The sequence below is a fragment of the Seriola lalandi genome, unplaced genomic scaffold (genome assembly GCF_002814215.2).
Source record: "Seriola lalandi dorsalis isolate HSWRI2012SDOR001 ecotype SW California unplaced genomic scaffold, Sedor1 jcf7180002054954, whole genome shotgun sequence".
NCBI classification, from domain to species: Eukaryota; Metazoa; Chordata; class Actinopteri; order Carangiformes; family Carangidae; genus Seriola; species Seriola lalandi.
The window spans coordinates 2,143,934-2,159,307 of NW_019525505.1; the positions used below are offsets into that span (position 1 = coordinate 2,143,934).

General features: G+C 41.8%; 2 protein-coding genes across 2 annotated transcripts in view; one reads left to right on the forward strand and one right to left on the reverse strand.

The window, feature by feature from the left end:
* Positions 1–9,501, forward strand: part of klhl43 (kelch-like family member 43) — a 15,416-nt gene extending 5,915 nt beyond the window's left edge. The window contains exons 2-7 of the mRNA XM_023394934.2: positions 1,171–1,712; positions 2,454–2,602; positions 3,387–3,733; positions 4,892–5,191; positions 6,109–6,284; positions 6,734–9,501. Coding sequence (XP_023250702.1) covers positions 1,396–1,712; positions 2,454–2,602; positions 3,387–3,733; positions 4,892–5,191; positions 6,109–6,284; positions 6,734–7,532 — 2,088 coding nt within the window. The 5' untranslated portion in view covers positions 1,171–1,395 and the 3' untranslated portion in view covers positions 7,533–9,501. The remainder of the gene's footprint in view (positions 1–1,170; positions 1,713–2,453; positions 2,603–3,386; positions 3,734–4,891; positions 5,192–6,108; positions 6,285–6,733) is intronic.
* Positions 9,502–11,599: 2,098 nt separating this feature from the next.
* On the reverse strand, positions 11,600–15,333 carry rpl11 (ribosomal protein L11). The gene is made up of 6 exons (XM_087170629.1): positions 15,268–15,333; positions 14,491–14,641; positions 14,190–14,296; positions 13,409–13,540; positions 12,381–12,491; positions 11,600–11,681 (listed from the first exon to the last, which is right to left on the reverse strand). Exons 1-6 carry the CDS (start codon positions 15,271–15,273, stop codon positions 11,652–11,654), a joined length of 537 nt encoding a protein of 178 aa, XP_087026755.1. The 5' UTR covers positions 15,274–15,333; the 3' UTR covers positions 11,600–11,651.
* Between the last annotated feature and the right edge of the window lie 41 nt (positions 15,334–15,374).

Consider the following 15,374-nt stretch of genomic DNA (forward strand, 5'->3'; position numbering starts at 1 on the left):
CCCCGCTCCCCTGCAGTTTGCAGACCTCGGCTCATTGCGAGCATGAATAAGATTCTCCAGTTGCTCTGTGGGCGAAATGCACTGCACAGCGTGTGAAGTGCAGCAGTGAATGCTGGGAGGCCGCTATAAAAAATCCGACCCCGAGCAGAGCTGAGCTTCATTTCTGGGCGACCTCGTGAAAGTACACTCGCACCTGTCACTCACACTCAGAGACACAGAGTTTGTTTGTGATCGTCGGTCGGATTTAGAAAAGGTGTTGATGCTCGGTGTGTTTGCTTGTGTCGTGTGTTGGTCTGAGATTAACTGAGCAATGTGCATCTGTCAGTGGGCTGGTGTGGCCTTCAGCGGCCGTGACACAACACAGTGGTTCTGTTGTTTATCAGGAGTGCACCATGTGCTTGTGCTTCTCTTTAATAATAGGAGATATGAAGACACATTGTGGCAGACAAGGAGAGACAACAAAACTTTTTTAAGTGAGGTGGAAAATGATTTTGTTTTCTTTTTGGTTAAACAGTCTGTCAAAGTGAAAAAGAACAAGGAAACTGATTAAAAATGTACTTAAAGGCCTTTAAAATATTTTTTTTCAGTGTTTCTTAATATAAGCAATAGTTGTGCTTGAACACCCAATTTCCTGCCAAAGTTTGAGCAGTTTTTTTCTGTCCCGCTGTTTTGATCTGAGCTTTCCTCAATAGATTCTCGAGGGCGGACTCGTTAGAAAAATGTTGTCAGCATCATTTTAATCAAAATCTATTGACAGTTATATAAACTTAAAACTATATACTTATTGCAATTATAATAAGGTTTACATAACTGAGGAACAAAATTGATTTAAAAAGTCATGATTACATAATTCTGAGATGGAGTGATTGAACTAAGTTGATTTTCGTACTAAACTGAAATTAGTGGCAACTCATGGGCGCCTGGAAAACACATTAAAATACCACCAAAAATATGGGAAAGATGGGAAGGTACATAACACCTATATGTCTATTATTCGTATCAAGCCTTTTTTTTTTTTTACCAAATGTCTTCCTTTTCTTGCACACCCTTTTATTATAAAGAGTTTTGAGTATCAGGCATGTAAACCCCAACAGATGCCTTAAACAAAGTCTTGACATTGTGCTTTTGCTTTGAAATTGAAAATTAATTCTGGTTTCCCTCTTTTTTCAGGTGCTGTGTGCTGTGCTAAACACCAACGATCTACCAGTCTATATTATACTATAGCTTCAACATCCAGCCAACAGCAGAGAGCCGCTGTTCTTATTCTACAGAATCAGTGTTTACCTCAGTGTCAGGAAACATTTTGTTGTTGATCAGCTGAATTTATAGAAAGTGAATCAGTGTCTCTGTCAAGGGCTCAACTCAGTAAACTTACTCAACCTTAAGACTCAAACGATGGCCCCCAAGAAGAAGGCCTCCCGCCAGAAGAAGCCTGCCGTGGAAACCATCTCTCAGGTCGCCATGGAGACCACCACCACGACCCAGATGAAGGTGCAGAGCCTCGGTGACGGCGTGGTGGTGGTGGAGACCGGGGTGAAGAAGATCGAGCAGATGGCGGCGCTGGACATCGCTCAGCTGAACAGCCTCAACCTCCCGCTGCCTCCGCCCGTCATCAAGCCCGGAGAGAGAGGCCTGGGCCTGGGCAGCGAGCTGACACGACCCCTGCACGGCAACGCCCTGCTGGAGGAGCTCAGCAAGATGCGCCAGGAGAAGTAAGTTCTGATGGGAAGTGATACTCAACAATGTCAAATGATTCCATTAGAATAACATACAATTCTAATACTACACAATTACTGCAGGATACTTCACAATCATGATACAACTTCGACACAATATCATTTCAATATCATTTCAATACAATATGGTGCATTTTGATCCAGCAGCCGACAATTATGATAAATTACAATTGTGGTTTGATACAATAACATGATGATATGCTGCAATTATGATACAATGCTATGCATTTACAATACAATACAATACAATTGTGATTGTTATCGTAATTATAGGATCCATGTAAACACATCAGAATTATAAGATTACAATATTACAGTGAAAGCTATCATAATCACATTTTAATTGTATTGTTTTGTATTATATTGTAATTGTATTCTATCATGTTGTGTTATAATCACAATGTATTGCAGAACCCTGTTTAAATATATGCAACATAAAGCTCTTTCTGGGAGCATATGATTTTCTTATATTACAATATCTTCTTGTGCATTATTGCATCACATTCATTAACTTTTACTTTATTTTGTTTCATATCTGATTATATTCTATGTCATATGTCATATTTTTGTGTTTGTACAGCATCATAGTACACCTTTAAATTCAAGATAGCCAGATGTATCATATATCATTTTGTTGTACTACACATAATGTCGTGTGGTGTTATTGTAATGTGACTACATGTTTTCTCACATGGTTATTTGTCCTTCCTCCCTCAGGTTCCTGACTGACCTGGAGTTGGCCTGTAAGTCAAAGGCCTTTGACGTCCACAAGCTGGTCATCTCTTCAGTCAGTCAGTATTTCAGAGAGATTCTGGCCAAAGATCCTGGCATGAAGCGCTTGGAGCTGCCCTCCCTCTCACCTCTGGGTAGGTCCACCGAGATCAGTTTACACTGTCAACACTGCAGAAGTCAGGTTTATAATGTCCAACTCACCTGCCTTCCTTTTAGCTCTTGCACCAATCAATCACCATAAATCACCAATCAATTCACCCATAAAGCAGAATGAAAAGGACCAGTTGGTTTTCATTCTTTTTAAACAGATCTGTAGAAAAAAACAACAAAATATCTTACAACACCCCAAAACTGTCAAGCTTTAGAGCATGAGAGTGTCCACATGTGAGAGCCAATAACTCATCCATCCAACCGTACCTCCCTGCATCCATGTCAGTCTTAACTTGTTAATCTTTTCTGGAGCTGGTGCGTCCATCACTACAAATTCATGTTGTTCAAACCCACAGAACTTTACTTCTGTTCTATTCAGCATCCCAGACAATTTAAAGATGCCAAATATGTTACAGTTAACTTTTGAGAAATGAGCATACTTCATTAGCTGACTGTCAGAATATTAGTATGAAACTTAATAGTTTAAATGTAAAAGTCATTTTTCAAGCAAATATGCACAAAATGATGTAGTTCAGTTCAGCTTGTTAAGTGTAAGGACTTGACTGTTAAGTCTCGTGTGATCATCTGTTTTTGTGTATTGGACTGTCGGTTGTCACCTTGTGCTTCCAGAAAGCTTGGTGGGCATTATCCACTATTCTCTGACATTGTATGAAATGACTAAGACTAAAGACTAAGTCAAAGACTAAATGATGAATTGATGAATCGAAAAGTCAAATGTTCAAATCATGCTCGTCCCTCTGTCTGCAGGCTTGGCCAACGTCATCACCTTCGCCTACCTGGGTCGCGTCCACATGTCGCTCTACACCATCGGCTGCACCGTCTCCGCCGCCGCCACCCTGCAGATCCCTCAGCTCCTCAAGATGTGCATGGACTTCCTGCTGGCCGAGCTCAACGTCCAGACCTGCGTCTACATCTGGAACATCGCCGCCGCCTACGGCCTGATGCCCGTGTGTGACGCCGCCCGCCGCTTCGTCCTGGAGAACTTTGTGCAGTTCGCAGAAACGCCGCTGTTCAACCAGCTGACCCTGGAGCAGATCTCTGCCTTCCTGCAGGACGACATGCTGATGTTGCCTTCAGAGGTCAAAGCCTTCAAGGTCAGAGGTCGAACTTTGTCTTTAAAGGTCAAAGGTTGCAATCAGATCAGTGTTTTACATTTCCCTCTGAATTAGTTTTTATACTTCAATCTGAATAAATCACAGCTGCAGTTATAATCAAAATTCAACCCCAAAGCTTCTTGACATGAATCACTGTGATCAGTCTCCACCTCCGATCCAAAGTGAGGAGAAATGCCAGGTTCTTCTTCGTCGGACCTCTGGTCCTTCCTATTTTCATCCAGACCTAAAAACAGACCCCAGACCAGCTGTTCAGAGCCGAACACAGAGCCATGAATCAATGCCAGTCACCTGCAGGCCAAGTAAAACTCTCACTGCACACAAGAGGAGAGCCTGTTTATTAATATACATAACTCCATGTTGGACCTAAATAGACAGACAGCTGAGGGAGAAGAAGAAGAAGTGATAGATGTATTTATAAACTGGAACAAATGTGAATGTAACGCTGTTTCATTTGGTCAATGACTTTTTTGTTCTGTAAAACTAACTTACTGGTTTCTTTTCTTTCTTTTTTGTAACTTTATTTTTATTGATATTTTTAAGATAAATGACTGGGTTGATCATGAACAGGAAGTTAGTGTGTTACATCCTATAGGCACACACACACACACACACACACACACACACACACACACACACACACATATATATAAATATAATATGATATAATTTGCTGCCTGGTGTGAATACACAGAGTCCCCAAAACTAACAAAATACAGAAAGTGTTATTAGGAAAGTCGAAAATATAACTGAACACGTCAATAAATAATAGTTTGTTAGATAATTTTTAAATGAAAAATAAAATAACAAAAATATAAAGGTTTATACTTTCAGTTAGTAAAAAAAAGCAAAAAGATTTTTTTTTTTTTACCACAAATTAGTTGATGAAATAATGTAAAACATCTTTTACTCTTCTATTGTTTCACTAGCACTTTATTTTTCAACTCTTAGTTTTCCATGTGTTTTTGGTCTTTGTACACATTTAATAATTTGTCTATTTCTTATTTATTTTTGTATGAAATCTTTAACTTGTTTGTTATGGCAGCTACATGAAGCCTGTTTTTGGTGACTTTGGTTTGACAGCTGCTTTGAGGTGCTGCATGTTGATGTGAGTCTCACTCTCGGACCGTCTCTCTCCAGTTGGCCATGAAGTGGCTGGACTTCGACGCCTCTCGTCAGGTCCACGCCGCGGAGCTCCTCGGTCATGTTCGCCTTGAGACGATCCCGGCCAGCGAGCTGGTGAGTCAGATCCAGCCGGTGCCCCGCATGATGCTGGACCCTCAGTGTCACCGTCTGCTGGTGGACGCCATGAACTACCACCTGCTGCCCTACCAGCAGAACACCCTGCAGTCCCGACGCACGCATGTCCGCGCCGGCCAGCAGACCCTGCTCACCATCGGAGGCCGCCCATCGCTCACCGAGAGGGCGCTCAGCAGAGAGGTTGGTGCCTGCGAGGCTGGAGATTTGGTTTCAATTATGTTATCATTAAAACACTACTAGCACTTGAAATCCCATTTAGTTTTCATTAATATAGACATTCTTTATGATAAATATGGTATTTCACATTATTACTAAAAGCTGTCCTTTATTTCCAACCCTGTGTCCTAGAAATCACATTTATATACAACTTATTTGCAACAGGAAATACAATTTGTAGGAAGAAGACTAATGTAATGAGGATACGTTGTTAATTAAAACATATCTGACAAGTTTCAAATACATTGATATTGAAGGCATCAGTAAAATATTCACAGACAATATGTTTGTTATCTGTGTTCTTACAGTATAACATCCACTTGTAGTGACTACAGGATTATTAAGCTTTTTTATGGTTATTTTTAGACACTCGCACACTTTATTTATTTATAGGGATGATGCAATTTATCAGTTTCAAAACAAGACATGAAACAATGTGTTGCACAGAGAGTTTATAGCTGTTGCTAGTTCTCCACTCCTGTCCCTAGTTGGGCTTTTACATGTGTAATGGAATAAAAACAGTCAGCAAAACCAACACAAAACAGACAACACAATTGATAATATCCTACAATTAGCTAAAAAATATACAGTTCACAGTGACAAACACAGTGTGTTTATGTCAATTAGACCATCTTTTTAGAAGAATATTGATTGTAAATAAAAATTATATTTTTTCTACCTTGAATAATGTGCAGGGTAGTGAGCAGATTTTTTTTCAAACGCTGAGAGCCACAGTCTCTTCTGTCCTCTGGATTTTGGCAGCTGGACAGTCAGAGACTCTTTATAGAGACTGTTTGGAGACATTTTAGTGAGTAAATCAAACTGACATAATGAAAGCAAGTCCCTCAAGTTCCTTGCTGACCTTTGACCCCGCTGTCCAGGTGCTGTGGAGAGACCCCCGTGAGGGAGGAGCCTCCTGGCGTCACCTCACCCAGCTGCCGGCGAAGAGCTTCAACCAGTGCGTGGCTGTGATGGACGGCTTCCTGTACGTGGCTGGAGGAGAGGATCAGAACGACGCCCGCAACCAGGCCAAGCACGCCGTCAGCACCCTCAGCAGGTGACACTGACAGACCAACACATACATACAGACATCATGGATAAGAACAAGTGTTGTTCACAGGTTGCAGCTCACCAGTGGGACCCGGTCCACAGGTAAAATAATAAATATAAATATTAAAAATATATTTAAGAAAATATTTCAAATAAAATATTAGTACATGATTTGCTAACCGACTATGGGTCACAACTTATGAACCCCTTATAAAGGATGCTTTATTTATATTGTTTTAGTAAACGATGGGACAGGAGTGGTAAGTGCTACTTGTCAGGTTAATCAAGAACAGTCTGACTGATCCACAGTACACACTGTATGATCACACACACCTCTGCCTGGGGCCCCAGGGCAAAGGTGAGCTGCTGGGCCCCACAGGGACCCTCTTCAAGACAAGGCCTCAGTCCCACATCCTAAAATCTCCTCTAACCTTACCCTCCTCTTCCCCCCATCAGATACGACCCTCGCTTCAACACCTGGCTCCACCTGGCCAGCATGCGTCAGCGCCGCACCCACTTCTCCCTGGCCGCCAGTGGCGGCCGGCTGTTCGCCATCGGCGGCCGTAACGTGGAGGGTCTGCTGGCCACCACCGAGAGCTACCTGCCGTCCTCCAACACATGGCAGATGCGTGCTCCCATGGAGGTGCCCCGCTGCTGCCACTCCAGCGCCACCCTGCCCTCCGGAGACATCCTGGTGACCGGCGGCTACATCAACTGCGCCTACTCCCGCTCCGTGGCCTGCTACAGCGTGGAGACCGACACCTGGAGCGAGAAGGCCTCCATGGAGACTCCCCGAGGCTGGCACTGCTCCACCAGCCTGGGAGGGAAGGTATACGTGGTGGGAGGAAGCCAGCTGGGCCCCGGAGGAGAGAGGGTGGATGTTCTCTCTGTGGAAGTCTTCTCTCCGGAGAGTGGAGTGTGGAGCCGGGCCGCCCCTCTCCCGCTCGGCGTGAGCACCGCTGGCCTGTCCCCGCTGGCCGACAAGCTGTACCTGCTGGGGGGCTGGAACGAGGCGGAGAAGCGCTACAAGGCGGCCGTGCAGAAGTACGACCCGGCCACTGACAGCTGGTCCATGGCCGAGGATCTGCCCGAGCCCACGGTGGGAGTGTCCTGCTGCACCCTGACCCTGCCGCCCCGCCACGCGCCGCGCCGGCAGCAGCACCGCAACACCCCGGCCCACGAAGAGCAGCAGCAGCCCGGGAAGAACCGGAGCAGAGAGAGCAGCGTGGCCCCGTCACAGACCATCACAGCATAGAGACATGGAGCAGGGGAGAGACTGGAGGAGAGGAGGGACGGTTCAACCTCAGGAGAACATCTGGATTAGGGCTGCAACAAATCATTATGCATATATTATCAATTAATCTGTAGATTGATTTTTCAATTAGGTGTACCCAAAGTAACCAAGGTGACATCTCCAAATGCCCAAAGATATTCCGTTTAAAATGACATATTTATTACTAACCCTAACCCCTTATTGCCTGAAAAAAAAACCTTTTAATAACAATTTATCAAAGTTTTTTGTCGATCAATTGATCAATCGACTGATGGTTTCTGCTCTAATCTGGATCATGTCTGCTCTTTTTTTCTGTTCATATTTATGTTGAAAAATTAACTTATTTATCATTTTAACACCAAAGATTTTTCCTTTTTATCAACCTTAACGAAACACATTTCTGCATTCCTGTCAATCAATAACATGAAGCACAAAGATCCAAGACAAAGAGCAAAATTAAATCAGCAAGGCTTGAATAATAAATAATTGAATAAGTATATAAGTGGGCAAATAAAATTAAACAAAGCAAGTTTACATTTTAGGGGCCAAAGTATACTGATGACAATAATAATGGCCAGTTTAAAGGAAGTCTATGTAAAGTTTGAAAAACAGTTGGAAAACGGTAAAATGTTGTGTAACAATGGCAAAAGAGAAACTGACCCATTATTACCATTTATAGTGTAAATATCTAAAGGCTAACATCAGGCACCATAAATTACTGGTCAGGCTGGACCAAGTGAGGCCGTAACAGCAAAACCTTGAACTCAGCAACAGCTTGTTTTATTGCTTATAATTCAACTTTTCATTTGTAAAAGGAAGAATGTGTCATTTCTTTTTTCAAAAGCTGCATGGTCTCTTTTTTTTGGTCAAGAAATGTCAAGAAGTACTGATCCTGAATGTGAAAAAAATCATTTCTGCTCGACATCTGTCCTGCGATGTTGCGACTGCGAGACAGAAAAGAGAGCTTGCATGATCCGAAGTTGTCTCAGGAGGTTTTCCAGTGATGGAGAAAGAGGTGGATGAGGGATGAAATGGAAGAGAGGAGCAGGCGGAGGTAGAGAGGTGACGGATGGAGGACGATGAAGGATGGAGAGATGGCTGTCTGTGTTTGAGCGAACATCAAGACGACTGTGAATCCACTGGCAGATTGTGTACAAAGATGTATCTAGGCAGAGTGTGTGTGTGTGACTGTGAACATGAGTGTGCGAATGTGTGTGTGACAGCAAACAGGGTGAATGACAGGAGTGTGTGTGGGCGCTTTCTGACAAAAACAACACAATAACGAAGATTTCTCACCGGCAAACTTGAAATATTTCTCATGTGAACAGCAGCGATAAACAAACCTGTTTATTATTTAACGTATATCTGTCAGAAGTAGAGTAGCTCGACTGTGACAAAAATAATAAAAAAAATATATAGATGTAGTACTTAATAAAGATTTTATAAGTGCAATGGAGTGGAAGGATGAAGAGGAGAATGTAAAGAGGAGGGCAGAGTGAAATCAACAACACAGGTGAGATGTCAAATCTCGTGGCTTCAATCCACAAAGCAAAGACTGAGAAAAATGTCTAAAAAAATGCATTAAATCTGAAAAATTAAGAAAAAGAAATGTGACTAACCTAATAGAATAAAAGAAAAATGCAACAAATTAAGATGAAAAGAAATATAAAAATGTGTGAACTCACCTGTGTTTGTGTTTGAAAACATCAGCCGTCCTCAGAAGTCTAATTTTTACAGAAACTAAGACAAACCAACCAACTGAAGAACCGGTGAGACTCCAGCAGGAGGAGCTACGAGCTGCTAAGAGTTCATGATGAATATCACTGTTTATCATGAGACAACAATGAGGCTGATCAGGCTCGTTTGATCGGCTGTGTCCCTCTGTATCGTCTCCTTCTTAGCGCTGGACGAGCTCTGTGGGTTTCACTGAATAAAGCCAATCTAATCAAAACCAGCTGATTCTGTCTTTTCATTCATTTTACTACATATGGTGTTGCTGGGAAATGTAGTCTTTATATATATATATATATATATATATAATGTTTTACAAACTCATTTTAAAAAGTCATTGTTCTTTTGTTTTTTAGGCCTTTCACTGTGATAAGCCAATTGGTGGAACTGTTAAGTTGTCGCCGGACGGACCACATGGTACATTTGTATTGTTAAGAGGTCCGATGTGGGCTGCAAACATTTTTGAGATTTTCAAGTGGGCCATGAGGCGGAAAAGGTTGGGAACCGCTGGTTTAAGGGAGGTTTGTTTGTCCCAGAGAAAGTTTTCATTTTGTTGAGTGGAACATAAATCAGGTTTTTTTTCTTACATACTGACACACACTGGAGCAGGAGTGTTGGTCTCTTAGAAAATACACTTCCTTCAACTTTGCTCAAGGGGATGACCCACAATGTACAGTAGAAAGAAGAGTAAGTGAACCCTTTAGTCAAATCCTAATCAAAATAATGAGTAAAAACACTATATTTCAACTAAAAACACACAAATCAAATCATAAGTATACGGGGAAAAGTGCACAAACCCCTCAGCTAATGACACGGACAGCTCGACATCATGGAAGGGAAATGAATTAACAAGTTTACCAAGGTATCTTACAGGATGAAGCTGCTGACGTTCAGTAACAGCTGGTGACGCAGCTGGGAAATGATTTACGATTTAAATTGTTTGTTATATTAGGTTAAGCTCCTTGTGTTTGTCCATATTTGTGATTTAAATAAAGATCAGATCAGATTTTATGATATAAAAATGGACGTTGACTCCGGGTCTGGAAAGTGAAGCCAATGCAGAAGTGCATTAAACTTGCATTCTATCTAATGACCATCAGAGGACCCCCGTCTACCCCCAACTACTCTATCAGTCCTATCTACCCTCCCTATTAGCCCTATCTACCCTATTAGCACTATCTACCCATCTATCTAAGGGGTGATTCGGCTGATCTGGCTGGCTAGGTGAGTGTTCCCTTTGTCCTCCACCGGTCGCCAAGATCTTAAGGCCGGTGGAGGAGGACGGGGTGCCCCCGGCGGACTGCCCCTATATATGAGGTCCTATATACAACCTCCCATCAGCGAAGTCCGTGTTGTCATCATGACAACATAATTACCAAAATTCTCAGGCCCAGTCTCGTGATTTGTGTTCATCACCTTTGGTCCACCGACGGTTCTTTGTCGATGGGGGACAACACCTCTGAAGTGCTCATGTCCCCCACCGACAGCCGTGAGTCCATGAGACTCTCAGTTCAAACAGCTTGTCGGTGGGGGACTCAGCACTCCAGCACGTGCAGCGCCTCAGCATGAGGCTCGTGCTGAGGTCACACCATGGACAAAAAAATATTAGATTTTCTCTAAACTTCAGCATTAAAAAAAAAAAAAAAAAAAAAAAGTTTCATAGGATCCAGATTAAACCAATAATTCAGATGCAGAGTAAGATCTGAAAAGGGCTCATCTGCTTGACTGACACGTGAACACGTCACTGGCTCTACACTGCCACCATGTGGTTAAAAGTTGCATCCTGACATTTTGCTACAAAAATAAAGACAGCCACTAAATAAAAAAAAAGGTCAATATGCAATATGTTAACCCCCTCAACTAACTGTTTTCACTTGTCCACATTTGAAATAATTAGGTGATAAAGTTTCTTAAAACTGACGTTAACTGAAATCACAGAAAAACCCCTTTGATGAAGAAATGTTGGCATGGAGACTTTCCATGTGAGTGATATGGATGTAAACATTGGGGGTATTTTACCTTAGTTAAATTTCTAATTTTACCGTCTAATTTCTAGTTATTAATGTTGTAATCCTGTTGAAATCATGTTTTTAAAAGTGCTGTTAAAGTCGTTATTAGTGTAACGCTGAAATGAAGGATTCAGTTTTGACAGACTCTGGACTGAACGTCAGAACTTCAGCCTCAGCTGATTTGATAATGACCTTTGTTTTATCTCCATATCCAAGTACCCAAAATTTCTGAAGTATCCCTAAACTGAAATCATAAAGACGCAGACCATCCCACCACAGAGAGCCCGAGTAACAACATTAGACCAAAAGTCATTTTTTCCATTTTATTACTTTCATACAAACAAGATGAAAAGGTGGTCCTTTACTTGCCAGGGAGGATGATGCCATCATACTGGGAAAAAAAGAAGAGGGAAACGTTGAGGTTAAACGTTACAGTTGTTTTACAGTGTTTTGACAGTGACAGTTTCCTGAAGGTTAAATGATTCTGAAACTAACATTTCAGAGAGGGAGAGCAAACTGAGGGAGACACAGATATAAAACTAAACCACAAAATCTCAAGACAAGTTGATTTTAGCTCTGCAGCAAATCAAAGTTAAATTAAAATCAGAAATTGCATGAATTTAACTATTTCCTCAGGAAGCCTGAAGCCATTTCTTAGGCATGTGTGCTAGCAGTGTTTTTAATGAGCCACTTGTAAATCTGGACGCATGACATGTTTAAACACAGAAGCTGCTTCCTTGAACTTTATAAATAAAGGACTACTTCCTGTGTAGCACTGATTCAGTTGAGGGCAGTTAACATGTGTCTGATAGTTTATAAATGGTCGTTCAGCTAATGACTGAGGGTGTAGAGGTCTCAGTTGTGTATCAAACATTATACTAACGGCTTTAACACGCCCAAAAGTCTCCTCATAAACATGTTTGATCTGACATCAACTGATGAAACATACACCAGTTTCTTCAAGGGTTCAGGTTGGCCAAGTTAACTTCTTCCATTTATCTTAGTGATTACACATCTGAAATCAGTCCATTGCTGTTCTCTCCTTAAAAACGTTCACTTTGAAAACATGTGAAAACTCTGTGTTACTCACTTTCTGCTGGAACCAGCGCATGGCCTCCTCTTTGCGGATGCGGTGCCTGAAACCGATGCGGCCTCTTTTCCGCTTCTTGTCTGCAATGCTGAAGCCGGGTCTGCCCAGAACCTGGACACGGGGGGGCGACGACGACAGAGCGGCTCAGAAAAGCTTTGACTCAAACGTTTCTCCATTATACATGAAAACTTCATAAGCATTGATTAGTACTTTTTGTTTCCTGAGACTAGTGCTTTCAATTCAGGAATTTAAGCCAGTTTAAATAAGCAAATAGTTCATAATTGATTAGTTCATCAAAAGAAAATTTATCAGCACTACATTTAATATTAATCATTCTGGGAAATTTGATTCTCTTGTCAAATGTAAGACACTATAAGAAAAACTATATCAAGGTGTATTTTGGTAGAGGTTCTCGATGAGATGCAGCCACATCATGTCCGCTAACCATAGACATGATTTACTGATGACACACTTGTGCAAAGATCATAATGTAAACAGCATTTAAATGTTTATCCACCAATTTTTCTCTTAACCACCAAGAGAGGCTGAGGAAAGTACAAACGTCAACTGAAATGTTCATTAATCTAACTGCTCTCCTCTTGAAGAAAAAACTACCAGTATAATCTAAATCTTTTCCACAGTCGATTATCAGTATCAAGTTTCAACACGTATTGTACTTTGTCAATCAGGGTAACCACCTCAACTAAATGCTACAAATAACAATGACCAACAGAGACCAAGGCAAGAAATTAGCTCCTAATTTTAATCGGTTCTAATGGTCATAAAGTGAAACAAATGTCAAATAAATCTACAAACACCCATTAACCCAGCAGCAACCTCTGGTCTGTAACATGAAACCTTGAAGTCTTAGTACAATAACACTCTAACCACAAAACCCATTTATCAATTGTTTCAGCAATGATCTGTCACAGTTTAAGATTCAGTAACTACTGTGAACTAAAAACACACCACATCCCAAACCCTACCACATCTGCAGCCAGCATTCTGTTTATTTGTACATTACTTACCACGTAGAAGTCCAGTCCGTAGATACCGATGCTGGGGTCGTACTTGATGCCCAGATCGATGTGCTCCTGGATGCCGAAGCCAAAGTTTCCGGTATCAGAGAAGTTGTTCTTTCTCAACTCGTACTCACGCACCTGAAAGCGGGAACAGCAGAGGACTGATTTAAAGCAACAATATTATGTTCACAAAATCATGATTAAGTTTCATCAAAGGTTAATAGTTGCTTAAATGTCAGTATCGGCCTGTCTTACAGAGTCCATTCAAGGATCCAATAAAATCAAACCGACACATTATTTATTTTTGTGGAAAGTCAACGCAGCAGTGTGTCCTGAGGAAATCTGTCAGTAAACAACACTGAAAATATCCGAACAGGTAGATATCGGTCTTGGGATGAGGTAGTGTCACCTTTAGCATAATGAGCTAATTTAATCAACTACATATCTTTCGTCCTTTAGTGCAATTTGAGAATCAAGTTTCACAAACAGGCCAAGACTCATTGACATTGTTGGGTTATTTTCAATTATTAATCATGTCAATACTCAAAAAGTCTTCTGAGCAAGAAGGTCAGGACGCCACAAGAGATGAAAATGAATGAGTCACAAGATAATTAACACAAAAGAAAAATACTATGCCACAAAAATGGTGATTACTGTTCTTTAAAAACACTGAATAGTTCTTACTCTTCAGCCATCTAAAATACACAAACTACATTTTAGACAAGGGAACTGAACTCTTCAGTTGTAACATGTGATAAGGAGCCAGGAGTAGACATGACTTGCTCACCTTGAGTCCCTTCTCCAGGATCTCCTCTGCTTTGGCTCCACGGACGGTGCAATGGACAGCAATCTTTTCATTTCTGCGGATACCGAAGGATCTCACAGTGTAGCGGGCTGCAAGTGGAGGACAGAACAATGTCAACTTCACACACAGCACAGCAGTAAGACATGATACCTGCAAATACATTTCCCTTCCTGTAGTCTATTCAGACAATTCCCACTCTATCAACTATTGGTTGCTAATTCACCTTTAAGAGTATATGTACTAGATAAAATAACCACAGCTTACACAAACTATTACAACTCACCCTTAGAGAAGACGGGAGTCTGGCCTGTGAGTTGCTCCAGCACTTTAGCAGCTCGGGTCAGCCTGTCTCCGCTCTCGCCGACGCAGATGTTCAGGCAGAGCTTGCGGATGCGGAGCTCTCGCATGGGGTTCTCCTTCTTCTCACCCTGGTCCTAAGGAGCACAAGACAGAGGCTGTTAAAACGTGGGAACTGGCGAGTCACTGTAGACCTCCACGGAAACCAACGCCTCGTCACCTACTGCCATGTTGGGTTCACTCTGCTGATCGACCATTAACGATAAACTCCAACTTGTTTAAGAATCACATTTTATCATCTTCTGAAACTATTCTTCTACATCAGCATGTCACATGCCGGTCGGACATGTCCGTACATACCCCCGCTACTTCTGTTAGCATATCTGTACCCACAGTCCGGAAAACATAATAGCCTCACAACAACTAAAAAGCTCATACTAAAATAAATCTGACTTATCTGCTATGTTGCTCAAGTGTCACCACAGTGTTATAATCTCGTCGTTAACGACAGAATTTAACCACAGACACACGGAGGTTCAGTGTTTTACAGCAGCTAGTCTGTTAGCATTACTCGGTTGTCAACTTTTAACATTCATCTGTAACATTTATTGAAGAAATGCGCCTCTGGATTAATCGTTCATTAAGGGGTCTAATCATTTGAACATAAATCAGCCGTTAGAAACGACCTGCAAGGCCGATGATGGTGGATTTCAACTGTAACTTCATATATGATCGCCATCGTACGATGTGGTACGCTACTCACCGCCATGTTGGATCACTAGAAGAGGACGTTACGTTTCCGGCGGCAAACATTTATAGTGCAGTGTTCACCGCAAATAGTGTAGGGGAAACTAGTGGCGGGAAAACTCA

Excerpts from the sequence above, each read along its gene's own strand:
- rpl11 (XM_087170629.1), bottom strand. Across the intron at positions 13,541-14,189 it reads TCCTGGAGAAGGGACTCAAG|GTGCGTGAGTACGAGTTGAG; the intron begins GTGAGCAAGTCA and ends TCCCGCTTTCAG. Across the intron at positions 11,682-12,380 it reads TGCGCTGGTTCCAGCAGAAA|TATGATGGCATCATCCTCCC; the intron begins GTGAGTAACACA and ends TTTTTTTCCCAG.